The 27,333-nt window shown below is 43.3% G+C and overlaps 1 protein-coding gene across 2 annotated transcripts in view; it reads right to left on the bottom strand.

The window, feature by feature from the left end:
• ADAMTS12 (ADAM metallopeptidase with thrombospondin type 1 motif 12) overlaps positions 1-22,863 on the bottom strand; it is a 315,991-nt gene extending 293,128 nt beyond the window's left edge. For both annotated transcript variants that reach the window (XM_058564273.1, XM_058564274.1), the window contains exons 1-2: positions 22,477-22,863; positions 15,939-16,300 (exon numbers count right to left, since the gene is read on the bottom strand). In XM_058564273.1, coding sequence (XP_058420256.1) covers positions 15,939-16,300; positions 22,477-22,603 — 489 coding nt within the window. In that variant the 5' untranslated portion in view covers positions 22,604-22,863. The remainder of the gene's footprint in view (positions 1-15,938; positions 16,301-22,476) is intronic.
• Positions 22,864-27,333: the final 4,470 nt, after the last annotated feature.

The following is a 27,333-nucleotide window of genomic DNA, read 5'->3' as shown; positions in this document are numbered from 1 at the left end:
GGGCACTGCAAATAAATGTGAATAAATAAAATTATTTACTTAAACATTGGAAGACATATTTTCTGCAGGACACTGAACCATCTAGTTATTCTGCAATTATAGCAGTAACATAAATAATAATAATAATAGCAACAATGATAATAATGGCTACAGTTTCTAGAACATTTACTCTGTGCAAGAGACAGTGTTACAGATTCGATATTTTATTGAATCCTCACAACCAACCAATAAAATAGGTATTATTAGATTAGCCACCTTTTACAATCTTAGAGATAATTTGCCCAAAGTTACAGAGCTAATGACTGAAATCTATCTAACTCAAGAGCCCACCAGGCTCCAAACACTATATGCCTCTCATCAAGGTGCCCTTGGGGAACTTCCAGGCTAAATCATCACAAGAAAAGCTCTGATATCAGCATCATCCTTCTGCCACCCATCCATTTCCACAGCACAGGAAATGTAAATATCCACCCCTGTACGACTAGGGCTAGAACACTATTTCTCACTCTAATAATTTCTGACTTAGTTTTTTGGATTCAATTCCCAAAGAGAGTTTTTTACCCACCCACGAATTAAAAAAAAAAAAATCCCGTTTTTGTACACATCACCACATGATGCTATGTGCTTCGGCTGGAGGAGGGGGTCACAGGGTTGGAGTTCCTGAGTTTGATGAGACGGTAGAAATTGCTCAGCCTTCATGTCACAGATGAGAGAGCTGGGACCTCGAGGTGTTAAGGGACTTGCCTTAGAGCTCTCACCAATGAGGAGCAGTCAGACGTAAAGTGTGGGTCTCTCAACTCCAAGTCCAATGCTTTTCATTAAAAAAAGCCTAAGTCACAGTGGACTGGGCTGGAGATTAAAGTCAAAGAGAAGAAAAGCTTGCTTATCAAACTTGCATCTCTTTATTAAAACAGTGTAATGTAAACAGAATTAACTGGTAAAACAGCGAATCCTTTCCAGAGGAAGGATGTAAAGCATTTATCAGTAGATCTCAAATCCTTTCCTGGTCGTTTGCCAAGGCAACCGCCATCACAACCTTCCAGATAAAAAAGGATATCCAGTCAGAAGGGAAACTGGATGGTTGCCTGCCATCCACCCTCCAAGCTCAGACGTGCCCTCCGCTCCAATGCAATTCCAAATAAATGACAGTCAAGGATGTTTTTGCATCTTTAACTGTAACTGTGATTTCATCCATTTATTCTGAACCATAGCCTTAGATAAAAACTCCTTTCTGCCTGTGGGCTTCCTCTGTCTCCCTCCCCACACTCCTAATACACACACACACACACACACACACACACACACACACGGAGTCTGCTCTTCTATCTGAATAAACACCAACTCATCTGGTAGCTCTGCTATGAGCAGCCCACTTCCAATGTTCTTTCCCTCTCAAGCTACGTAGAGGTTGGAAAAGAGGTAAGAAACTTACATAAATTATGTTAGTTAAATAACTTATAAGTTATATAAGTTAAATATATATTTATAAAATATAAAATATATATTATAAAATATATGTAAAATAAGTTATATATACACGTATCAGTTATATAAGTTAACTTATAAGTTAAATAAGCCTTAGTTTAGCTAACAGCTCAACCTCGTGTTCCTTCTGTAGATGTGCAAAAAAAAAAAAGAATAGTAAAAATAACTAAAACATAGCAAGAGCAAGAAAGAGAAAGGAAAGCCAAAGAGAAAGCCCAGAAAACACACAACCAGGGGGAAAAAAAACAGTCCTTAGAGATAAGCTGAGAATGTTGGAGGAACGGAAAGAAAGAAATTCGGTTAAAAACTTAAAAAAAAAAAAAAGACTTGCTAGAAGAAAGAAAGCCTGCCTGGAAGAAAGATAATGATATCCGATGACCAGTCAGAGACTGTGGAAGCTGCATGTTTTAAAATCATGTGACTCATTCCTTAGGGCCAAAACAGAAGGCAAATGAGGAAAAACATTTCCAAAGAAAAATCTGTCTGTAAACAGGGTGGCCCATGGTCAGGGCAGGGTGGATTGGTGAAGGCAGGGATCAATGGCATCAAATGGGACCAGCTAGTATGAAATTTTATAAATACGATAAATCAGTTTCTCAGAATAGCTTACTGTGCTCCCAGCCAATTTCACTGCAGAACCATGAAGGAACTTATAAGGGGGAATGCGCAGTCTGGAAGTTAGAGAAGCCGGGTCTGGTAGGAAGCACCGGTGTGTGCAAGTCGCTCTTTCTAAATGAATGCCTAAAATATTTCAAGGAGGGAAATAAGCAAATCCAAGAACATACACCACTGGAAAATCTCAGAAGGTCATGTTTTTTAAATGTGTTTGTTTAGAGGAAGATTTTCAGTGTTTGACTATTTGAAAAGCCTAAAGGCAAAGAACCATGTATAATCAATGGAGAAGGTAAATAGGACAACTGCAGTGTTAACAAATGGTTTATGGAGAAGTGGAAAGAGAAACATGTGCACACCTTCTCTAAATCCCCAATGTATTTAGTCAAGGATATAGAAGTTAACAAAAGTAAGGTGGCCCCAGTCCAGGAGCAGAGGCTCTGTCTCCTGTCCGCTGTCTATGCGGTGCACTGCCATAAGTGGCCCTCTCTGCATGGATAGTGTCCTCTCACAACTGAGAAGGAAGCCTCATTCTTGCTTTGCCATTGCCCTTTTATACCTAGACTCTCATTAACATCCTGGAAAACTCCACACTAACAATCTCTTAAGGGAATATTTATAAACATCAAGGTCCCCTCATGCTTAACCCAAACTTAGCATCAACAAGGCTCCATCCCCTTGCGGGCGGGAATAAAAGTCTAAACAGTGTCAGTTGTTATTGTCTGTCCCAGCCTTTCTGGGGCCCAGAAAGCCTGTCTCTTCTCAGCAGCTTAGATGAAAACACCAAAACAAGAGACTGTTGCTTAGCACACTCACCAGAGATGAGAATTAAAGGACCTGAGAGCAACCGAAGTTGTCCTGGTAAGGGCTGTCCATGCCAAGGACATGGATTCTAACATAACACAACACTGCAGAGGACAGAAGAATAGCAAAGGATGACAATGGGTTCATCTGGCCACTATAACTCGTCTTATTTGGCTCCCAAGGTCCCATGTATCTTTTCAGTCCTTTTCTGAATCACATTGTCTAAGATTCTTCTGTCCTTTCACCCATCAACATTGATTAGAACAGCAGCATTCCCCCTACCATTTCTAAGCATCATTAGGCATTCAGGCAAACAATTTGCCAAAGGGATGGAGTATGTAAAAGGGTGAACTCAAATAGAATTAGTGTTTCTGGGTTTACTGGGCCAGTGCTTGTCAAATTTTAATGCACATACAAATCACCTGGGGATCTTGTTAAACTTTAGGTTCTGATTCAGCAGATGGGGAGTAGGATCTGAGAATCTGCATTTCTAATGAGCTCCCAGGTGATGCCCATTCTGCTGGTCCATAGGCCACACATTTAGTAGCAAGGATCCAGTCCACTCAAATAACAGACCCAAAGAGGCAAAGGATCTCATTTAAGGTCCCATCGTTAGTAAGTACTGAGCTAGGACTTGAGCTCAGCTCCTCTGACTCCCAAATCCAGTGGGATTTCTCCATATGAAAAAGATGCCAAGTCTCCACAGACCTGGCTATGTCTCTCTGACATAGGTTGTCTGGTTAAAAATAAACCAGTCATGTCACACTGAAAGATCATCTCTAACAACCAAGTAAAACATTTTTCAATTACAAAACCTAAAACACAGACCTCCTGTTTTCTCACTTTTTTCAAAGTCCTTATTAATATCTGTCAGTCAATGGAGACATTTTTGAAAGGGATTAGATCTTTCTGAAGCTCATATTTAAGCTCCCTGGACCTGTGATTCACACTGGATCAAAAAAGAAGAGAATTATTAATACATGAACATCTAGTGGGGGAAACTCTGGACATCTAATCTTCAGCCTCTGTAATGAAAACAGAAAGGAGAATCATGTCATCAAAGTCATGTCTCCAGAGAAGAGATACAGGAGGAAGGAGTAACATCTCTGTGCAGCATTTGTGTGAACACATATGGCCAAGTAATTAACCCGATAATAAACAGAGCACCCGGTCTTTTATCTCCCATAAATTCTGAGGGTCATTCCTTCTCCCACACCATCTCTGGACCAGAGGGAAGGTCCCTAATTCAAGATCCAGCAAAAGAAAGAAAGCAATGCTGCTTCTCGCAGTATAGTTTCTTCAGTTGTCTCTCTCCCACTCCAATCACTCATGCTAGGAACTCACAAAATGAGCCTGATGAATTCAAAAGTAAGCAGAATAACGAAAAGAGAGAAAGGAAAAAAAACAAAAAAAAGCTCATGTTTATGAGCCTGTAACACAAAGCATTGATAGTGAGGAGAGGAATCTCCTGCCAGCCAGAGGCCCCTTCCAAAGTCTCATGTCTGAGTAAGCACGGGTCTTGACCAGGCAACCGCCAAAGGTCAGAGGTCATGGAGAATTCCTCAGCCTGGGAGCAGAGTTAGGGGATATACAGAGCATTTCTTTCCCTCTCCCTGGCGAGGAGCAACAAACCATGACACACAGGCATCCTGCAACTCAACTAAGTGTTTTCTACAACAGAGCCACGATGTTCCAGATCAGGAAGCAAGGCAAGAAGCCATGCTGGGAAAGTTTTCCCACAAAGCTCTGCCAGCAGAGTTCATTCCTCAACTACATAGCCCAGGCTTCAGCCGGAGGAGTTCAAGAACAAGAGGGCAGAAACGGTTACATTCCTTGATTGTATGGAAAAGGAATCAGTAGGACTTTCCATCTGGGCCAAGAACTGAACTGCACTTGAAGGAGTAATGTGGTATAAAACATATCCCTCTCTCAATGGAGGTGCCATCATATAGCATAGATTTTTAAATGTCACTAATCTCATTTGTAGCATTCACTCGGCAAAACACAGAGAACACTTAATTGTTGCATTTTTGGAAATTAGAACCTAACAAAGTTTAAAGAGTTAAAATTATTGTAACAGCATATCCTAGCAAAAACTGATACCTTGCTGATTAGAAGATGGAAAACTTTTCCAAAGCTTCATAGTCTCCTGTATCCAAAGACTAAATTTCTTTTTGGAGCATACCTTTCATTTGTTCTGGTGACAAAAATTAAAACTCTCTTCACCTCAATGTAAGGGTGGCCAGACAAGGAAACGAAGGGATGCCTTCAAACATGGCTATTGGGTATGTATTTCAGCAGAAATGTTTCACTGAAGTTTTGGGTGTCTGTATGGGAGAAGTGGTTTTTTTCTTTATACATATTTATAGGATCTGAGCCGAGCCTTTATGTAATTGTCTCTTCTTGAGAAGGCCTCCTCCCTTGTGTTCCAGCTCAAGCAGTTGTTCACTGGAGATCAGAAGCAAAGACCCCAACAGTTTCAGGAAACAGACACAGACTTGTTCTTCCCCTTGAATCAAAGGAGAGACTGGGAGAGGGAGCTGGTCAGGACTTGCTGCCGCTCAATGGAAAAGGATCCACTAGGAATGCACATGCACCCCCCATCTCTCCACGCTGCTGTCTGAAACTGAACACCTCAGGCTTTGGGAAACATGCTGGTGATGGACTGTTGTGTTCTCATGTGATCGTCATCTGGGGCCAGAGAGCCAGGCCGAATCCTGTGGGTAGGCGGCTCTGTGGCTACTGTAGTAACACACATCTGTACACATTGCAAGAAGGTGTGAAGGGGAGGCAGGTGAAATTTTAAAAGGTGTCCCCTCCAGACAGACAAATGTTAACAGGCACCCCGTCTAGGCAGACAAATTACTAAAAGATGCTCCACTTTGGGGAAAGGGGTTATGAAAGGCCCCTTTTCCTCCTGGAACCAGAACGTGGTTCAGCTGGCAGAGCCTGAGCTGGATTTCAGCCCCCACTGGTCCCCTTGATGAGGGACCTTCGTGGGGTTTGCAATGCACAAACTGACCAGTGGGACCCAGAGGCTTTAGCTTGGGGTTTTCCCTGAAGTGAGGAGATATTCCTTGAAAGAAATGCCTGGAAAGAAGAACTGGAAACAAAGATGAGCCTAAGACTGGAGTGGGAGAAATCGCCTCCTTTCCCAGAGGCCTCATGATTGGGCCCAAGACTCAGGAGAGAAATGTGTTTCAGCACATCCCTTAGCAGGGAGACTCCTGGTAGGGTGATCCTTGCTACATATCAAAAGGCCAGGTACTTGGTTAGAGACCCTCTTGAAGCTCAGCCTAGACCCTGAGCACTGCCAAGGTGAGTAGAAGTTTTAGGTTATTATTTGTGTTGTACTTCCCTTCCGTTTATATGCAAACCTTCAAAAAAGTCTTACTGAAAATTATTGTTTGGACTCTCATGTGCTTTGAAGAACCAAGGAAAGGCCTGAACCAGGCTCAGAAGACAAAAGCAAAGTTGATAGCAGTGTCCCGTTCCCAAAGTCAACATGATAGCGGCAGTCATAGTGTTCTTCAAGCGATAGAAGTGTTCTTCAAGCCCCCAGGAGGGCCATATAGCAGAGGCAACATCACACCGCCATGATGACAAGCCAGCGCCCTAGGAACCCATCAGAAGTGGCTCAGGGACCATTTAAGCAGACTGCATTCTGAAAGTCAATAGGCGGCATTCAAGCCACTGTTTGGGTAGTTGAGGAAAGATAATCTCATTGTGAAGCCACAGGCTGGGAAGACCTACAGGAACTTAGAGCAGTATAAAGACTAAATACTGGAATAAACACATTCATCCATTCAACCTATATTTTCTGAGTGTTTTATTATAGAACATAGCTACACATGTGTAAACAAGACAGGGTGAGGGAAAGAAAAGTTAAGCAAAAAAGAAAAGAAAATATCAGGTACGGAAGGTTCTTTTTAAAAATAAAATAGTCAATGTGATAGAATACTAGAGAAGTTTACTTTAGATTGAGTGGTCAGGGAAGATCACAAGCTGAGATCTGAATCACAAGAAGGAGCAGCTATGCAGAATCTGGGGAAAGAGTGTTCTAGGCAGAGGGAACAATGCGTGCAAAGGCAATGAGGCCAGAGTGTGCTTGGTACATCTGAAAAACAGAGAGAAGTTCAGTGTGGCTGGAGTGCTGTGCAGGGGGGCAATATGTGTGAGAGGAGGGCAGGGAGGTGGGCAGTGACCAGATGAGAGCGAGCCTTGGAAGCCAGGGTAAGGCATTCAGATCTCATTCTACTGTAAAAGGAAAGCAGTAGAAGATTTTAAGTAGAAGAGTGCACTGTTCTATAAATGTATTTAGAAGTCCAGTCTGGCCATTATGTGAGAAATGGCTTGCAGGGAATTAAGAGAGAAAGCAGAGGAACCACTTGGGAGGGCAATGCAATGGTCCACAGGAGAGAGGATGGCAACTAGGACTAGGGCAGGGCTTCTCAACCTCACAACTACTGACGTTTTGGACCATATAATCCTTTGTTGTAGAGGGCTGTTCTGTGCATTGTCGGAAGGTTAGCAGCATCCTTGGCCTCTACTCACTACGTGACAGAAGCAATCCCCCTTCCCCAGTTGTGACAACCAAAAATGTCTCCAGATGTTGCCAAATGTCCCCTGGAGGGCCAAACCACCCCCACTGAGAATAACTGTACTATGATGTTAGCTGTGGAAGTGACAAAATTCATAAATTCTGAACATATTTTGAAGGAAAAGCTGACAGAATTTGCTGATAAGAACAGATACAGAGTGTGAGAGAAAGAGAGGAGTTGATGATAGGATCATTCCACAGGTTTTGACCTGGGCAGCTGGAAGAATGGACTTGACACGTACAGCAGTGGGTAAGACTGCAGGAGGAGGGAATTAAGACTGTTGCTTTGAACCTGTTAAATTTGAGATTCTTATCAGGCATACATTTGGAAATGGAAAATAGATAGCTGAAGTTCCAAGGAAATGTCAGAGTTAGATATACATATTTAGCAGTTATTCACATACATATACAGAGATAGAGATAGATGATACCGATAACATATAGATGATAGACAAATGATTAGATAGGTAGATAGATCGATAGATAGATAGATAGACAATAGATGATGATGATAGATAGATGATGGACAGATGGATGGATGGACAGATGGACTGACAGATAGATAAGTAGACAGTATTTGGGACTGGTCAAGATCACCTAATAAAAGTGTCAAGTTAAGGAAGAGGGGGTCCACAGACAAAACCACAAGACACAAGGTAGGGAAATGAGCAAAGGACTTGACACATAACTATCAGTGCAGTAAGTAGGAGAAAAACCATAATAATGTGGTGTCACTTAAGCCAAGAGAAAAAAATACTTAAAAATAGGAATAACTAATTGTGCCAAATGGCTGAGACATCAAGCACCATGAAAACAGAGAGGCACCCACTGACAACACGAAGTTCGTCGATGACTTGACAAGAGCAGTTTTGATGAGGTGTCCCAACAATGTGGGTGAAGGGATTCAGCTACTTTTCCTAACCCACCAAGAGAACTGGAGTACTCTTCTAAAGTATTTGAAGCTGTTATCTACAACAATGATGCAAGGTAATCAGGGCTGACTAATGTGATTATCCATATTTTCCAAGTAGGAATAGTTTGCAAGGGGCATGTCAAGGTTAAGGCAGTCACTAAAAAAAAAGTTCTTGCTACAACTTTCCAGACAGGTTGCACACTTAAAAGCCTATAGAGGGGCCGGCCCCGTGGCGTAGCAGTTAAGCATGTGTGCTTCGCTGCTGGCGGCCCGGGTTCAGATCCCGGGTGCACGCCAACACACCACTTGTCAGGCCATGCTGTGGCGGCGTCCCACATAAAGTGGAGGAAGATCAGCACGGATGTTAGCTCAGGGCCAGTCTTCCTCAGCAAAAAAAAGAGGAGGATTGGCATGGATGCTAGCTCAGGGTTGATCTTCCTCACAAAAATAAATAATAAAATAAAGCAGAATAAGGTTGGAGTTTTAATAGGCATTAAAAAAAGCCTATAAAAAGAGAGTCAAATGAAAAGGGCACTGAAGTTCTTCAGACCAAAAAGAAATCATAGATCATACTAACAAGGCTTAGGAACATAGATTACACCAGAGCAGACTCTTCTCCAAACATGCCCTGAATCGATGAGCCAAATCTCACCTGTGAATAAAACGTGGTCATCTCACCAGCCCCCATCTTTCAGCAATGGGGGACCCAGTGAGGGTCAGCACAGAAGAAATTGTTATCATTCTACCAGACTAATTTAGAATCAGAAAACTCTCCAAACAAAGTATTTCAAGAATAAATGAGTGAATAAACAAAGGGAACAAATTTGCAAAATGGTTTCTCTAATTTTTCCCCCCAAAAATCCTCTGACCCAGAGAAGAAAAAAAAAAATACAAGGCAATTATTGGAGTCTATTTAAGAGCCTCATTCTCTACTCACCCCAACTACCCCATAGGAGGGATAGGCCTGCCAGCCCACAAGGAGAGCCCACCCAATGGGTGATACATACAAGAGTAATGGGCTGGGAGCTCCCCTATGAGAAATGTCATCACAGTGGGATTGAGAATTCCTCCCAAGGTGGCTATATAATTCTCACCTTTGGAAGGAGGGAGGACCAAGCATCATGGACCTCTCAGTTCCACCAGTCAACCTAGATAGGTCTTATGGGCAGAACTGGAAGACACCTACCATGTTCATGGATTGGGAGACTAAACATAGCAAATGTCAATTCTCCCGAATTAATATATAGATTTAATACAATTCCTATCAAAATCCCAGCAAGTTTTTTGTAGTCATATTATTCTAAAATTTATATAGAAAGGCAAAGAAACTAGAATTATCAAAACAATTTTGAAAAAGAATAAAATGGGAGGAATCAGTCTACGCAATTTCAAAACTAATTATATAGCTACAGTAATGAAGATTCTATTAGTGGAATAGAACATAAAACTCAGAAATAGACTCCCAAAAACATACCCGACTGATTTTTGACAGGTGAAAAAGCAATTCAATGGAGGACAGGTAGCTTTCATAAAAAATGGTGCTGAGCAATTGGACATCCATAGGCAAAAGAAAAAAAGAAAGAAAGAAAAGGAAGGAAGGAAGGGAGTGAGGGAGGAAGGGAAAAAAGGAAGAAGGAAAAGAAAGAAGGAAGGAAGAGAAAGAGAGGGAGGGAGGAAGGGAGAGAAAGAGAAAGAGAAACAAAGAGAGAGAAGAGAAAGGAAAGAAAGAGAGAGAGAGAGAGACAGAGAGAAAAGGAGAAGGGAAAGAGGGAAGGGAAGAGAAGGGAAGGGAAGGGATGGGAGGGAGGGAGGAAGGAAGGAAGGAAGGAAAGAAGGAAGGAAGAGAAAAGGAAAAAAAAGAAAGGGAATGAACCTCTCCCTAAGTCTCATACTTTATACAAAAATTAACTCAAAATGGATCATGAACATAAACATAAAATGTAAACATAAAGAGGGGATGGGGCAGGAAGGAAATGGGTGTGGCTATAAAAGGACAACATAAGCAATTGTTGTGATGGAAATGCTGGGTGTCTTGACTGTATCAATGTCAAAATCCTGGCTGTGATATTTTGCAAGATGTTACCAATGGGGGTGAACTGGGTAAAGGGTACATGGAACCTGTCTGTATTAGTTCTCACAACTGCATATGAATCTACAACTATCTCAAAATAAAAAGTTTAACTTAAAAAAACTAAAAATAATACCTCTTTCAAAATTTTAATCCATAGTTGAGCTCAAAACAAGAAGAGAAATCTCAGCATGCCAAAAGGGAAAGGGAAATAGAGTTGAGTGGGAGTTGAAGCTGAATGGCCCTCGAGAGAGCCTTGACCAGCTATTCAGATTCGAGTTAAGGATTTAATTCCCCAGCAAGGGCTGGAAGCGAGGCTAGGGTTTAGGATGGAGCCAAGAACCGTATTCATTTTAACAAAACCTGAGCTGAGAAATACTGTCCCTGACTCTGAAAAAGAATTTAAAAACATTTGTTTACTGACTCAGGTATACAGTCCAGGTGGTGGGTGCCTAGACCAAGCCCTTGGTGGAAGGGGGGGTACCCTATGAAGAGTGAGAACCCCTCTATCATGCATAAGTGTGAAGTCTAACATTTTGTACATTCCTCCCAGTGCAGAAATTTAAACAGAAATACTAACAACAAACTAGCCTGAAACAAATCCTATAGGGCCTCTGGCAACAGCAACCCAAAGCCACCCCACTGGGATTCTCACAGGTGACAACTCCCACTGAGGATGAATTCTGAGTCTAATTGATTAAAGAACATAGTTTCCCCATCAAAGAACTTAGAATGGAGCAAATCAACTAAACTGTTCAAAAGAAACAAATTCCATAACTTCAACGTTATAAAAGTGTTGAGGGAGAAAGGGTCGTGAAATGATGGAGACGACAGAGAAAGAGCTGCTGTGCTGGGGACGTGGGCTGACTCAGTCTGAAAGCAGCCTCCAAGAGGAGAGGACCAGAGTCGTGTGAGAGGATATTAAATGGAGGAGGAGGTTGTCACAGCTTGTCACGTGTGACCTTTCCTGGGTTTTCAGTTTGCCACCATCTGAGTCTGCTCCAAGGGAGACTAAATGAACCTCAAATTATAGACAACTCCAAGAGAACACAGCCCTCAAGATTAGGATGACCACATCTGAAGCAAAGAATATGCCAGCCCTGAGCCATAGGAATGAGACGCAGATGGCCTGCTCCACATGAGAGTTTCCTTCCTCAGAAAGCCTTCCCAAATGCCAGCTCTGTCCCTAGGAGGTTGGAGGCTTAGAGCCAGTATACCCTAACCCTGCCATCCTGTGAATCTGAGTGTGGGGTCATCCCTAGGTGAAAGGAAAAATAAGTATCCTGGAGGTCAGATCCCAGACAGGTGATCAGGAGAAATCAGACACAAGTCCAACCACTGTCCTTTTGACTAAGACCACTCTAGAGGAGCACCTGAGCAAGTGAACTTGAAGCCAGCCAGCTTGTGTGCTCACAGAAAGGAAAGAAACTCATTTGGCTTTTGGTGCCTTTTCTTATAACCATCCATTAATTGTCCAATTATGTGTGAAAGGCTCCAAAATAATTCCAGTGGATTGGTTCTTCTGGCAAGTGTATTTAACGATTTGGATCTAAAACTTTTCCATCATCTTGGCTACCACACAAGTCCATTACTTAAAATTTGCTTCCTCGTGCTCTTGTACCTAGTATGAATCTGAGACCTGCATCTGAAAATGCCCACAGGGTGGTTCTCACTGCTCCCTGGGGCTATTTGAAATTGAAAAGGTCCCAATATTCTATTCCCAAGCCTGGAATAATGCTAAACAGTATGCAATTTCCAGGCCGGCCCAGTGGCTTAGCGGTTAAGTGCGCGCGCTCCGCTGCTGGCAGCCCGGGTTTGGATCCCGGTCGCACACCGATGTACCGCTTCTCCGGCCATGCTGAGGCCGCGTCCCACATACAGCAACTAGAAGGATGTGCAGCTATGACACACAACTATCCACTGGGGCTTTGGGGGAAAATAAATAAATAAATAAAATTAAAAAAAAAAAAAAAAGTATGCAATTTCCCCTAGAAAACAGAAGATGAAAGTAGGGAGCAATTGAGAGCAGCAGTTCTCAGCCCTAGCTACACGCTGGAATCACCTGGAGAGAGCTGCTACTTTAGAGTAAAATTGGCTAATACTGCTACTTAATACCCACTCACACTAATATGGTGGTTGGCAACACCTACTGCACGATAGAATCTCTTAGGGAGCTTTAAAAAATACTGATGCCTGGGCTCCACCCTCAGACCAGTTAAATCAGAACATCTAGGAGGTGGAGTTGGGGCACGGGTACTTGTTTAAAGCTCCCAGTTGATCCTAATGTTCAGCCAGGGTTAAGAATGACTGCTGTAGTCTAGCGCTTCTCAAACATCAGTGAGCATCAGAATCGCCTGGAAATCCTATTAAAGCAAAGGCTCCCGAGAGGCACATAACAGAGACCAAAAGCAGATCAGTGGTTCCCAAGGAGATGGGGGGATTGGAGGGTGACTGCTAAAGGGTTTCCTCTGGAGCTAATGAGAATGTTCTAGAATTTATTGTGGTGATGGTTGCACAACTCTGGAATATATTTAAAGTCATTGAATTTTACCCTTTAAGTGGGTAAATTGTATCTATGTGAATTATATCTCAATAAAGCTATTAAAACACACTCAGGTTTCTGGCCACCTCAGAGATTCTGAGATACTAGGTCTAAAGTAAAGCCCATGAATTTGCCTTTTTAAATGGCTCCCAGTTGATGCTGGTGCTACAGGGTCACGGGCCACACTGCTTAGCCCACGGAAAGGTACCTGCATTTAAACTTCCTACAATTTTATGAGCATGATAATGATTTGCATGTAATGAATAGATGTGGGTTCTCACACCAGTGTTCTTTGGCATAGTGTGGCCTTTGCATGTTTGTCTCATAGATCACTTCATTCCTATGTGCCTGTCCTTCCAGAACAGGGGCTCTTTCTTCTGCTCCCCTAGTCATAGAGGATCAGGTGTCACTGATGCTTCCAGAGTTGTCTCATAGAAATGAGAGCAGGGATTGCAAAGGGAAAATGTGATGTGAATCCAGAGCAAGCCCAGAGGGTGAGGACCGTGGAGCTAGGAGATATCCCCCAGTTCAGCCGAGCACTGTATGAGGCCTGGGGAGAAGATGAAAAGAATAGGGCACCATTCTTGATTTTGTGTCCTTTATGATCCAATTAGGGGGAAATGATAAATACCTAAATATGAAAATCCAGATTTACAGAAAAAGGCAATGCGAGAATTTCCACTCACAGTAGTCCTCCCTTATCTGTGGTTTCGCTCTCTGTGGTTTCAGCTACCTGAAGTCCGAAAACATTAAATGGAAAATTCCAGAAATAAGCAATTCATAAGCTTTAAATTGCCCACCGTTTGAGTAGTGTGACGAAATCTCTCACCATCCCACTCTGCCCCACCCAGGACAAGAATCATCCCTTTGTCCAGCGTGTATCCACGCTGTATACGCTACCTGCCCGTTAGTAGCCATCTGGGTTATCAGATCAAGTGTCATGGTATCACAGTGCTTGTGTTCAAGTAACCCTTATTTTACTTAATAACGTCACGAAAGCAAAAGAGTAGGGATGTTGGCAATTCAGATATGCCAAAGAGAAGGCGCAAAGTGCTTCCTTTAAGCAAAAAGGTGCAAGTTTTCAACTTAATTAAGGAAAGAAAAAATTATTACAGTACATTGTTATAACTGTTCTATTTTGCTGTTAGTTATTGCTGTTAATCTCTTACTGAGCCTAATTTATAAATTTAACTTTACCATAGATATGTATTTTTAGGAAAAAACATAGTATATGTAGGGTTTGGTACAGTCCACGGTTTCAGGTATCCACTGGGGGTCTTGGAACACATCCCCCATGGATAAGGGGGGCTACTGTATTGTACAAAACGAGTCATCCCAGAGGTCCTTCAGAAAATTGGACTTTCTTGGTACATTTAAACTGTCGTACAACGTTTTACATTAATTTTCACACAGTATTCTAACAAAGCCAAACTAAACAAGTAGAAGACAAACAGAATCCTAAATTACGAAGAGCAGGATTCTCATCAATCTGGCAGTAACGAGGGGAAGATTGAGGACAAGTGCCTTCCGTAGGAATGAGAATGCCACTAGTGGTTTTGCTCAGCAAACCAGCCCCAGCCTGGGTGCCAAGGCCGATGCCCCAGGCTCTGCCATCACCGCCCCCAGGACTCTGGACTCTCTCCACCTGCAGTCTCTCCCTAAGCACACTGCATTAGTGCTGGAGCCTGCCTCCTACTCCAGCACGACAAAACCCCAACATAATTCCGAAGCACTGTTTGCCATGCAGTTGCCGGTGGGGCTGTCACTGTTGTCACTGCTAGAAGAAAGAGGGAACTAAAGGACTGTTTTTTTTTCAATGCTGGTTTAAATTTTGAAACATAAGCTTTGTCACATTTTGAGATGTAGCACGTAATAGTAGAAAGACTCAGGCTCAAAGTAATTGTGCAGTAAAGTTATTCAACATCTCCAAGCTTCATCATCTGCTAAAAAATAACAAATATGGAGGGGGGCAAAGACGACAATGTACACAAACCACATCATAAACCACACATTCCAGTGCCTAAAAAATAATTATTATGGCAGCCAACATTCATTGAGAGTCTATTATCTACTAAACACTCTTCCAAAATTTATATATATATATATACACATATATATATATTCATTTAATTTTCACAATATTCTACTACAAGGGTCAGCAGACTTTTTCTGTAAAGGCCAAATAGCAAATATTTTGGGCCTCGTGGGCCATACAGTCCTTATCCCAACTACTCAGCTTTGCTGTTGTAGTTTGAAAGTAGCCATAGACAACATATAAACACGTGGGCATATCTGCGTTTTAATAAAACTCCATTTATAGAAACAAGAGGCAGTCCAGATTTGGCCTGTGGGCCAGAGTTTGCCAACCTCTGCTCTCTGAGATGGGTACTATCATTATCTCCATTTTGCAGATGAGAAAACAGAGGCACAAAAGGATCCACGGACAGCCCAAGGTCCCACATGAAGTCTGATTATGAAGTACGCATTGTCAACCATTATATCACAGCAGTTGCTGATGTCACTATCATTACTAGTAAGCCTCTCACTCAGTCCAAATCCAGGTTTTCCTAACTCAAAAGGGGCTGGCCAGCGAGTCAGTCACCAATACCCTCAGAGCGGCCTCAGAGGTTGAAGATCCACCTCCAATCCTCCCTCTTCCTTCCCCATTGTTCCTGGTTGGAGTTCTCCCTGCTCCGAACCCTCCTTGCCCTTACTCTCTGTACCTCCCAGATTGATCGACTTTTAATTTCATGCACTTACTCCCCAACACACTTGGAGGCCAGGACCATGGACATCACAAGTGCTCAATTTGCGTGTGTTCAATGCGTCTGTGAACCCATTGGCAATGGGTGTGCAGGCCAAGACAGTAGGGGCCTAGGGGCGGAGGAGGAAGGCGATGGACCCAGGCACTCACCAGTCCATGGCAGGCACTGAGGGCTGCAGTCCCGATTCTGGTGCCCTGCTGCAGAACCGTGCCCCTGAGATGGCAGGGGGGGCCTGAGGAAGCCACCATCTTAACATGGGAGAGGTTCCCATATCTCCTCTCCACGATGTAGTTTTTGGAAAGAAATCCCTGATTGACTGTCAAGTTAAAAAACAGGTCCTTCTCCTCATGTGAAATTCTATAGTACACCTGGTCCTCTGGGCCATCCAGATCTCTCTTCTTCCTCCTGCTGGCAACAGGATGGTACAAGCCATATGACAGAAAATGCCCACTCGCATCTACTCGGACAGGAGCCACCACGTGGTATTCTGGCAGGGCGTTGATAAAATGCTCTGAAAGAAAAGAAGACACAGAATAAAACTGAGAGAGATCCCTGCTGAGTCTGTGGCAAGACAAATGAACTCCTGTTTGGAACTTAGATTTTAGCTTGTTGATTACACAAGCCCACTGTTGCCTTGAAGTTTAGATCCTGTATGCCACGCAAATACTGTCAACATTAAATTCCTTGAACTTGAATTGACATGTAGCTCCTTCTCGATAACGTGTAGCAGTCTGAGGTGACACTAAGGCACAGCTCTGGATGTCAGATGTTTTACCAAAGACAAATTAAGATGAGAATTAATTCATGAGAAATACTGTTAGGAAAGTGGCAACATCAGTATGACGAACAGGAACATTGCAAGTCCAGACTTCATTAATACGAATCACAGAGCTTCACTCTTTATTATAAAGAGCTTAAATGCCCCAGGAACTTCCTGTTAAGTCAGCTTGGAAGAAAAATGCAAAAACACAGCGAACCCATCATATACACTCTGACAAACCTCACACCGATTACAGCATAAGTGTTCCATAATGTAGGAAAGAATGTTTAAAGGAACCTGGGTGTTTCCTTTTTATTTTTACAATATACACAAAAGAAAATGATAAGTGAACATATTAAGATCTGAGGCATGGGCTCAAAATATGAAAATTGCCACTTTAAAAATGCAAGACAAGAAGACTTGCTCCTTCCACACAAAAGAACGCATACACCTTTTGACTTAAATTTAAATCCCCACCACTGCCTCCTCATTTTGATGTTTGAGGACAAATCTTAAAAACAATGCTCAATGAGAAATAAAAAACAAAACAGGTTAATACAGAGCCGTTTACATTAATGGGAAAAACACGTACACAAAAACAATAATACAAAGTTTGTCAGAACATACGCGAACAAAAACTACATATGGAAATAAAACGGTTTTCTGTGAGGAGGAAAGGGATCGCGGAATGGGGACAAAAAATGGATAAATAAATAAAAAAAGGAAGGGGTGTTGCACAAATTAATGATGCTAGTGTGCCATGAACTAGGAGTCAAACTGACTCGGTCCTCTGTACCACCCACTCCCCAAGGAATATCTGAACCTATTCAGTATCAGAGCTTCACTGCCCTTCCAAGTTCAGATCTCAGGATAGGAACGGTCAGGTTGAGTGGGGCAGATGAGGTTGGCTTCTACAGAATTTCTTCCATCTTTATCTTTTCTTCTACTATTCACAATGATGTCTCTGGCTCCTTCAGGGTTGGAGCAGTGGAGGGAAGTTAGGAGCAGAAAAAGTCTTATTCAACTGAGTATAGCCATATCTTGCAACGATACTCCCTGTGTGTAGTCAATGTTGAGATGCTGACTTCTATAAGGGAAGCTCTTATATCCCTTAGAGGGCCTGTCTCTGAAGCTACATCTCAAAGAATTAAACATGATTTTTGAAAATATAAAATGAGAGACAAAAGTTTGCCCAAGACCCAGCACGTATTGCCCAAAGAATAAAAGATTTATAAATAAATTCTATAAATAAATTTACAGATTTTGACCCAGTTGCTTTTGATCTAATGAGTTGCTAAGAGAGCCAACATAAGCCAGCTGTATAAGAATATAATGATGATAATCATAGTGCCCATTCAAGGAGCACTTGCTCTGAGCCAGGTACCATAAGCGTCTCCTCATTCAATACTCACAACAACCCTGTGATACAGATTGTTATTGCTCTCATTTCATAGACAAAGATACTGAGTCTGAGAGGTCACAGAGACAATAGGCAGCATTCCTTGGATTAAAATCTTGTGCTTCCTATTTCAAAACCATGTTCTTAGCCACCACACTTCACACACTTAAGTGTGTGAAGTGCCAAGTTGCACTTGGCAGAGAGTGTAACAGAGGAGAGGCCATAGCACTGCCCCTGGGGAGATGATCTGACAAGGAAAGAACTGCTTGACTTCCTTAAGAGGCCTCAATGTGCTCAGCACTAAATGGAGATAATGATTGCCTCTTTATCGGGCAGAGTAATGGGCGATATGACCAGTTTTCTCTCTTGATTTGACTGCAAAGGAGGCAGCCAAGCCATGTCAGCCCATAGGTGTGCATAGAAATAGAAGGCCACATACAGAGTGTGGTATACGTGGGTGACCCTCCTGCAGTTGCTTCCTCTATATGATGGGAATAATGATAATAGTATCTACCTCTTAGGGTGGTCGTGAGGGTCCAACGTATTAATACACATAATAGATTTAGAACAGTGCTTGATAAATAGCACTCACTGTCTAAACACTAGCTACTATGGATATTAGAGATAGAAACTTAGCTACCAGGATCACTGTGGCCATACATGCATGTAACCTCCACGCAGAGATAGGGGAGAAGCCGGCACTCACCTTGGCTTCCTCTCAGTAGGTGTTTAGTTTGAAGATTAGCTAGCTATAATCTTGACCAATAGAAAGCAGAGCTCAGAGAGGATATGATAGGGATGGAGAAATAAGATGTCAGGATATAATAACAGCTCCTAATGTTTATCATTTCTATGATCAAGCACAGCATTACACCAACAAGCACATTTCTATGGTCAAGCATAGAGTATACCAACTTGGTCTGGTCTAATCCTCACAGTTTTCTAGGGTGGGTATTATTAACATGTCCCTCATCTTAGCCCTCACTCCCACCTCTGTAAAAAGACAATGAAGGGGGGCGAGGATTCGTGCTGGGGCAACCTGACCCCAGAGCCCACCCTTCTAACCTCTGCCCTCACTGCTTCTCAAAAGTCTGCCACTGAGAACCAGATGTCAAGGTGGGGTGTCAACAAGACTGTGGGGAGGGGCTGAGACACATCGTAATTACACCACAATCTGCACTAGGGCTTATGGAAACACGTTATAAGCCCCGAATACTTTGATTTGCCTTGTTTAAAATTAGATTTGAAACCCTTGGCCTCAAACTTCAATGATATTTCATGAGAAACTTCGAGTGAAGCCTGTTGGCACAAGTGCTTTTGAAAACACAAAACACCAAGTGATCTTTTACCCTCTGCTTAGAAAGAAAGGAGACAGGTGAGAGGATATTTACCTGCCAGTTTTTATAAAGTTTAGGTTAAATCTATCCTTATTCTTTATATTTATTTCTATCTTAGAAAGCAATTGAATTTCTAAGACTCCTTACTAAAAAGGGCAATGAAATTCCCGCAACAGCCAGAAGCTTATTTTCATCATCTTCCATGGGGTTGTTGTAACCTTTCAAGTGTATCTTTATTACAGAAAACTACATATGTCAAAATGTTGTGGAGAATTGTGTTGATCACCCCAAAGTTGTAAAATACACCACAGGATAATGAATTAGCTCACAACCCTATGATAACTAACAGCAGACCATAACTGCTTATTATAATTAACACAAATAAAATATCAAAACTGTAAAGTCTCTTCTTACATTAAGAAAATGTCTGAAATCATTTCCTCCTTGCAGAAGTTATTTTTTGCAAATGGCAGAAATACATGATGATAACACTTGGCTTGAAACACACTGCAACACTCTCCATTCTTGCACAAGCCTGTGCAGCCTAGAGCACATCTCTAACACGGGATACAGTGCCTGCCCAGTTGATTTCATGGAGTTGTCAGGAGCAAAAGAGATCGTAGAAGTGACCAGTGACCTGAAAACAGTACAGCGAATAAGGAACCTAAGGGGATATCACTGGCTGTAGAAGAGAGACCATATGTGTGGGAGATTCATATTTCCCATTGTTCTGATACCTGGTTGGGAACCTTGTGGAAGTCATTACACATTCATATAAATCACAACTGAGCGTTGGGGAAAGAATACTGGGCAGAAGATTGTCAAATATGCCTGCTTCTAATCCCAGAAAGGATTGGATTTATCTCCATGCTCCTTCCCTGGTCTAAAATCCTGACTCTCTACATGACACTTAGAACTAGAAGGAACCTTAATGGTTATCTAGGTTCTGAATGTGTTTCCAACTGTGGGGCCCTGTGCAATCCCCTTCACCCCTCTGGTGAAGTGGCATTTAGTCAACAGACTGACCACCTAGGCCTCCCACTCCTCATCAAAGATAAGGATGGGAGAGATGCTATCTGAAGTAATTTGCAAGTTTAAATATCCGGAATTTGCATACAACTAAAAAATGTCGTGAGAGGAAATGGAAGTCTAGAGAGAGTGATTAATTGTGAAGCAGCAGGCAGGTCATTCAGAGGCAAAACCCAGGTCATCCTATTCCCAGGAAGCCTTACAATTTCCTTCCCTCACTAGTTTGACCTCATCCTTTCTCTATCTCTCTCTCTCAACTTAGTTCTAAATGAAAGTCTGCTCAGAAATTTCTTCTTTGCATGAAATGTTGATTACTTGTAAATCCACTGGTGAGTTAAGAACAAATATTTCCGTGAAAAAGTTTTTAAAACCTTAAATTTTTTTAAAACCTAAATATCTATGCATCACTAATAAGCTCAGTGCACTTTACAGCTATTTTTCAAGATCAACTACTCTCGGCACACAATCCTAAAGGCGACCAGGGAAAACAACCATCTCCCACTTTCCCGAGAGGAGAAAGCAAGGCCCCGTGGGTCTGCTCCACACTAAGCTGAATTCGCTTACAAAGATGTGGAGCACGCAGAGCTCAAAACCAACCCAAGAGAATGTGTGTCTGAACCAAATCATCTCCAAATGCCCTGGGAAGTGCTCGCAGACTTTGTTTGTGCTGCCGCAGAAGAGAGACTTTTCACAAAGGGGCCGTTTTTCAAAGAACAACAGTCTTGGCTATTTTAAACTTGGGGGTGGGAGATGGTATCTGGACCGTTTACACAAGCCGGTGCTGGCTGACTGACATCCAACCCCAGCGTCTGCAGGCTCCAGCCTTCAAGGAAAGCAAAGGGACTTGCTTCTGCTAGCTCTTAAGTGATCTCTCCAGGGGTATTTGAACTTTGCAACGTAGGCAGAAAACCCTGCATGGAAAGCCTCAACAAGGACAGGCTGGTGGTGTCTGCCACCCAAGTGGTCTTGGGGCTTAAAGGAGGTCAGAAAACTATGGAAGCTTCCCAAGACTTGAGCACAACCAGCAAACACGGGACTTAATGGTTGCTAACCCAGTGCTCTGTGTGCACGCGCACGTGTGTGTGTGTGTGTGTGTGTGTGTGTGTGTGTGTTGTCCCCATTATCGCTATAAGCAGCAATGCTGCTTGACTCTAAGAGGCCGGCCTCTGGAGTCAGGCTACCTGGGATCAAAACCTGGCTCCACCCTTAGCTAGGCCCATAAACTCTCCAAGCTTTAGCTTCCTCATTTGTAAAACAGAGGCAGTAACAATGGTCCCTGCACCCTAGGAGCTGTTGTCATGGGCTGACACACATAGAGCGCCTTAGCAGTCTTGGCGCATGGAACATTCTCCAGCCACACAGGCCATTCCTGCTGCTCTGACTGTTTTCTCCCAGAGGCACAATGAACTCCCCACCAAACAGGAAAGGGTCTCAGACCCTTGCAAGGCCAGTAAAAAAGCAGAGGTAACAGTACCACCCTGCTCAGGGTGTTAGGCTTAAAACTAATAATAATAATGATGAAACATCTATCACAAGTCCTCCAGTGCTTTCTAGAGCATTATGAGTTTCACGAAATTCAAAAAAAGACTCAGCCAGCTGTGATCGGGAAGGCAGGACAGGGAAAGGTGAGCCCCTATGGGGGGTAAATTTTCCCCAAAAGGATTTTATTTTTAAAACACAGTCCTAAATCTTTCCAGGAAACCAAAACACAGCCAAGCTCACTCAGCAGGGGGGCGGAATACATTTCCCCTTCGCAGACGAGAAGTTTAAAACTAACTAGAAACACTGCAATGACTGCCAATGGCCAGTTGGAACTTTTTTTTAAAAATCATTTTCCGTGATCAGAATCTCAAAAATAGGAGATTCAAACTGGGGCAGCATTCAGAGGAGACAAAGGAGAGAGGTGGTGGGTGGTTACCAGGTACCTCTGAAGCATCATCAGTGTAAAAGAGATCGGGATACTCGCCTTTCAGTAAGAAAGCAGGATTCATCACCTTAAACACTGAATTCCAGGTTACTGAGCTCCCAGCCCAGATTTCCCTACAACTCAGCCAAATGGCTTTGCAGATTTCAGCGAGTGGGGGAAGAGAAAAGGGAGCAACTAACTTCTCTCACGTCTTAACCACTACGGTTTTCAAAGGAAATAAAGAAAAGCCACTAACCTTGCCTCCTGTCGGGGAAGTGCACCGGGCCCGGCTGAGGTTGTCTCCCATAGCAAAGGACCCCAAGGCTCAGGAGCTGAGCCACAACGGAGAGGTTTGCAAGCCAGCTCCTCTGGGCACATGGCATGATTCAGTTGTCGGGTAGAAGAAAAGTCAACAAGTTTTAGCTCTCAGCTGAAGAAATAAAGTCCTCGCCTGTGGCCGAGCAGGAAGATGCAGGAGTGCATGGTCCAGGAGTGGGGAGAGAGCGGCTGAAAAGCTGCCCACGGCCTCCCTTGCCTTTTTTTTTTTTTTTTAAGCAGAAAGGGGCTAGTTACCTTTATTTCCCCTCCCTCCTCCTGAAGGGGGAGTGATTCAGCTGACAGAGTAAGCTTTCCGCGGGGTGTGTGGAATGGGTCAGAGCGGGAGGACGCAGCCCACCCCAGATCCCCACCCCTCTGCCTTCGCGCCCGGCCCCGCAGCCAGCTCCGCGCATCTTCCTCCGGACTCCCACCCCCGCGCTCCTCCGCCCCGCCCAGAGCCCGGCCAAGCCGGCCAAATAGGGGAGCCCCGGGAGAGCCGCCCTGGGCGGGACTCCCAGCGAGAGGCCCCCAGGTCAGCCCCTCACCGGCCGAAATACAGGCGGAAAATGTTGAGCACAGAGATGGGGCAGAGGGGACCCTGCTCCCTCTTCCTCCCCAGCTCAGTGCTGCCCCCTTTCCTGCCTTTCTCCTCCCAGTTCCCAAACTTTTCCTAACATTGCTCTTCCAAGACTCCTCAGCCAGCCAGACTTCTCTGAGATTCTCTTCCAGGGCAGGCTAGGACTACCATTTGGAAGAGTAATAGGCAATTTTTCTCTTTGCCAAGTCACTCAAAGGGAAATGGTCTGAGCTAATCTGCTAGTTCAGCCCGGAGAGGTTTGTCTTACAAAGAGGGGAGGGGACCAAATGACTGTGAGCGCCTTTGGGTCTGCAGATCGCTCTCTCTGGTGCTTTTCAACTTTTACAACCCCAGCCTTCTTAGCCCACCTCTACTCACCCGAAAGGAAACCAGGAGAGTGGAGAAGTACATGAGCCCAGGAAGATGTCAAGGTATTTCTCCAGTTTGCCTGCACAGGCTGCCCGTGGAAGGGCATTGATTCAAGAGGCCCAAGCTTTACATCACTGAGGGAATGCCACAAACCAGGGACCTTGCCAGGCCTCCTTATTTACTGGGATAATCTAGCCAAGATTTTGCACCTCTGGGCTGAAACAGGCCTCCTTACTCCATTCAGGAGGAATTTGGCTTATTAGTTCTCCATGGCTTCCAACCAATCATATATGTTCAGTGGAAGGTTGGGGATACCAACTCATCCAAACTCGCACAGGGCCAGAGCGGCCAAGTCAAAGCAGGGACCCCAGTGCAAGGTGATCCTCACAGGCCTGGGGTTGGTAGTCTGAAGGACTTCAGACTGGTACATACACACCATGACATTTCAAGGGGTATGTATTAGTTTTCTATTATTGCCCTTACAAATTCCCATGAACTTGGTGACTTAAAACAACACAAATTTATTATCTTACAGTTCTGGAGGTCAGAAGTCTGAGATGAGTCTCACTGGGCTAAAAATTAAGGAGGTGTTAGCACAGCTGTATTCCTTTCTGGAGACTCTAGGGGAAAATCCATTTTCTTGCCTTTTCCAGCTTCTAGAGGCTGCCCACATTCCTTGGCTCATGGCCCTCTTCCCCCATTTTCAAAGCCAGGAATGGCCACTCGAGTCTCTCACATAACATCATGCTGACACTCTCTTTTTCCTCCATTTTCCATTTATAAGGACTCTTGTGATTGCATTGGGCCCAACCAGATCATCCAGGATAATCTCTTTATTTTATATTCAGCTGATTAATAACCTTAATTCATCTGCAACATTATCCCCCTTGCCATGTAACATACCATGTTATGTTATGCCGTCATGGGCCAGAACTGCTCTGGGCCTCTTTTCCTGTTATATAAATATTACGTAGGAGGAACACAGCTTGAGCCCAAAAGAGATTCAGAAATGGCATGAAGATGAAACAGAAATGCAATTGCAAGTGTACTGAAGAACCACTATAAGCTAGAAATCTTTGTGTTTCTTTTCCTTTCTTCCTCTTCGCCTTCCCCTCCCACTTGCCCTTCTTCTCTTCTTCCTCCTTTTTCTTTTTCTTCTCCTTTTCAAAGCAAACAGCGTCTTCCTGAAGGGCGAGATCACTCCTGGCTTCCATGTCCTGGAGAAGAACTGTCTTGCAGACAGGAATCCAAAGAACTCTGGGAACTGCTGACTCCCAACAATATCAGGGAGGATCCACAGAACACTCTGGCCTCTCAGTTTCTTAACCTCTTCAACTCTAGTGGCATTCTCCTTACTCTCTCTCCCCCACCTACTCTCAAGACCACAACCAGGAAGATCTGTCATCGAGAAGTCATCCAAGGCTGAAATATTAAAATTATAAAATCCCACCAAAACTTTGTGTCTTGTCAGCCCTTTCAAACCTTTATATCCAGTACCTTGGGAAAAGGTAACAAATCCTCTTGGTGACCAAGGTTGGTAGCAATAAAAAAAGCCAACTACTTTTCCTGATATGTCCACTATAGAGAGCAGAGCTGTGAATCACGGCATAATCTCCAAATACACTGCAGAACTGATGCAAATACGCTGCCATTGAAGAAAGACTACAAAACATGTAAAATCCACATGTTGAATAATAGCTAAGAACAGCAAACATGTATTACACACTGACTGTATACTGGGCACTGTGCTAAACACTCTATCTGCATTACTTTATTTAATCTTCACAAAAACCCCATTAGGTAGGGACTATTATTATCCTTGTTTTATGAGTGGGGAAACAGACACGGAAAGGTTACATAACTTGCTTAAGATCACATCGCCATGAAGTGGAAAACCAGGATGAAGCAGTGAAGTTCAGAGAAGTTAAGAGACTTAGCCAAGCCACTAGTAGATTCAAATATAAGTCTGTCTTACTTCAGGCCCCTTTAATGTTCTCATCCACAAAGAGTGGAGGAGACAAGAATACTGGCATATAGACGTCACCATAGCGTCTTCGGTAGTGGTTTAGTTCATTATGGCAAAGTATTTTTCATGTAAAAATACAAATGTGACAAAAGATCTAAGATGCCTCACAAAGAGCTTCCTCTGTTTCATGAGCTAATAAGGCACAAAAAAAATTCATACTTTCCTAATCAACCCTTAGAAGCACAAGAGATGGCTGAAGTTCAAGGAAAATTAGCTCAACGTATTTTTCAGAGCTGTCCTGAACACTGGAAAGACAAAAGAAACTGACAGCAACCAAAAAAACAACAAACCTGAGTTAGCCCCAAGAATCACAAATCAATATGCATCAAAAAGAGACTGCATGGTGCTGGCCTGGTGGTGTAGTGGTTGAGTTCCCGCACTCCACTTCGGAGGCCCCGGGGTTCGCAGCTTCGGATCCCAGGCACAGACCTTCGCACCACTCGTCAAGCCATGTGTGGCAGCGTCCTACATATAAAGTAGAGGAAGATGGGCACAGATGTTAGCCCAGGGCCAATCTTCCTCACCAAAAAAAAAAGGGGGGGAGGGACTTCACATCTGTTATTCCTGCCTGAATACCACAAGCACCAGCTCGTAATAAAAATCATTGTGTCACACTTCACAGTTTGCAAGGTGTTTTTCCTAAAGAAAGTCAGAGTTGGAGGGAAGAAAAGTTCCTCTGAGGTTTTCAAGAGTAGTTAGACCTGAAATCTACCTGGAAGTCAAAAAAATTGTCTTCAAAAATTGTGTATTTAAATATCGTTGTCACATGTACTATTATCTTTTAAACTTCTCTGCAGTCCTTGAAAGAAGATGGGGGTAGGTATTTGTAACACTCAGGAGTGTCAGTTCACTTTTATTCTTCCACCCAATTGTATTCAATGTGTAACTGGAGCAATCATCAGCACTGCCCACTCTGTGCATCCCCAGATGCCAGGCCTTACTGGGTCAGTTTGAGGACCTTGGAATCTATTCATTGCAGATTTTATAAAGTTACCTGGCTTAGTATTACGTGGCTGCCATATTGGACTCTTCTTCTGACATTGTAATTAATCAGTTTAATTAAAGAGCCAGTGTCATGACAAGGCCCCTTTGAAAGCCATGGCTGAAAAGGCTATGGATTCCTAATTAATTAAACATAGTATTGGCTGAAAGAAAACAGCATATCTCAGAAAAAAATGTGTAGCCCTGGGATCAACATTTTGCAGTAAGTTGAAACTAACTTCATTTTGTAGATCGTCTTAAGCCTAATTAAAATGAAATGTAACAAGGCTTTACCGAGTTGATTGGGGGAGCTTCATGTGGGAGGTCTGCCAGAGGGAGCCCAAGTGGGGTGAGGCGGGACAGAGAGTAGCCTGTTGCAAGGTGTCGGAGCCTCAGCAATGTAAAGAGGGTGTCTGTGTAGGACAGCTGCCCAATGTGTGGTGTCAGAGCCTGAGCAGAGTAAGGAGGGCATCCACCCAAGAAGGGATGTCCTGACAGGGTGTTGAAATACTGGTAGGGTGTGGAGGGATGGGCTTAGGGTGGCAACTGATGGTGGTGATTGGAGATTGGCTACATACAGGGAGATTGATCAAATACAGAAGCATAGCAAGGATAATGGGAGCCAAGTTTCTCACTGCCAGTGAAGAGACGTGCCAACGTGAAAAGAGAGAAAAGTAGAATAAACCCGATGATGTTGAATTGGAGCTGAAAGTATTGGTATGAACCTATAGTTGGTGATATATATATAGAAGTATACAGAAATAAAGATACAAATGTGCATAAGTACTATGTATACATGTGTGTACATACATAATATTCCCTAGGCCTGTCCACTTGAAGAT

This window comes from Diceros bicornis, chromosome 20, assembly GCF_020826845.1.
Source record: "Diceros bicornis minor isolate mBicDic1 chromosome 20, mDicBic1.mat.cur, whole genome shotgun sequence".
Taxonomy (NCBI): domain Eukaryota; kingdom Metazoa; phylum Chordata; class Mammalia; order Perissodactyla; family Rhinocerotidae; genus Diceros; species Diceros bicornis.
The sequence above is the reverse complement of the archived record's forward strand: the minus strand, read 5'-3'. Positions and strand labels throughout refer to the sequence as shown.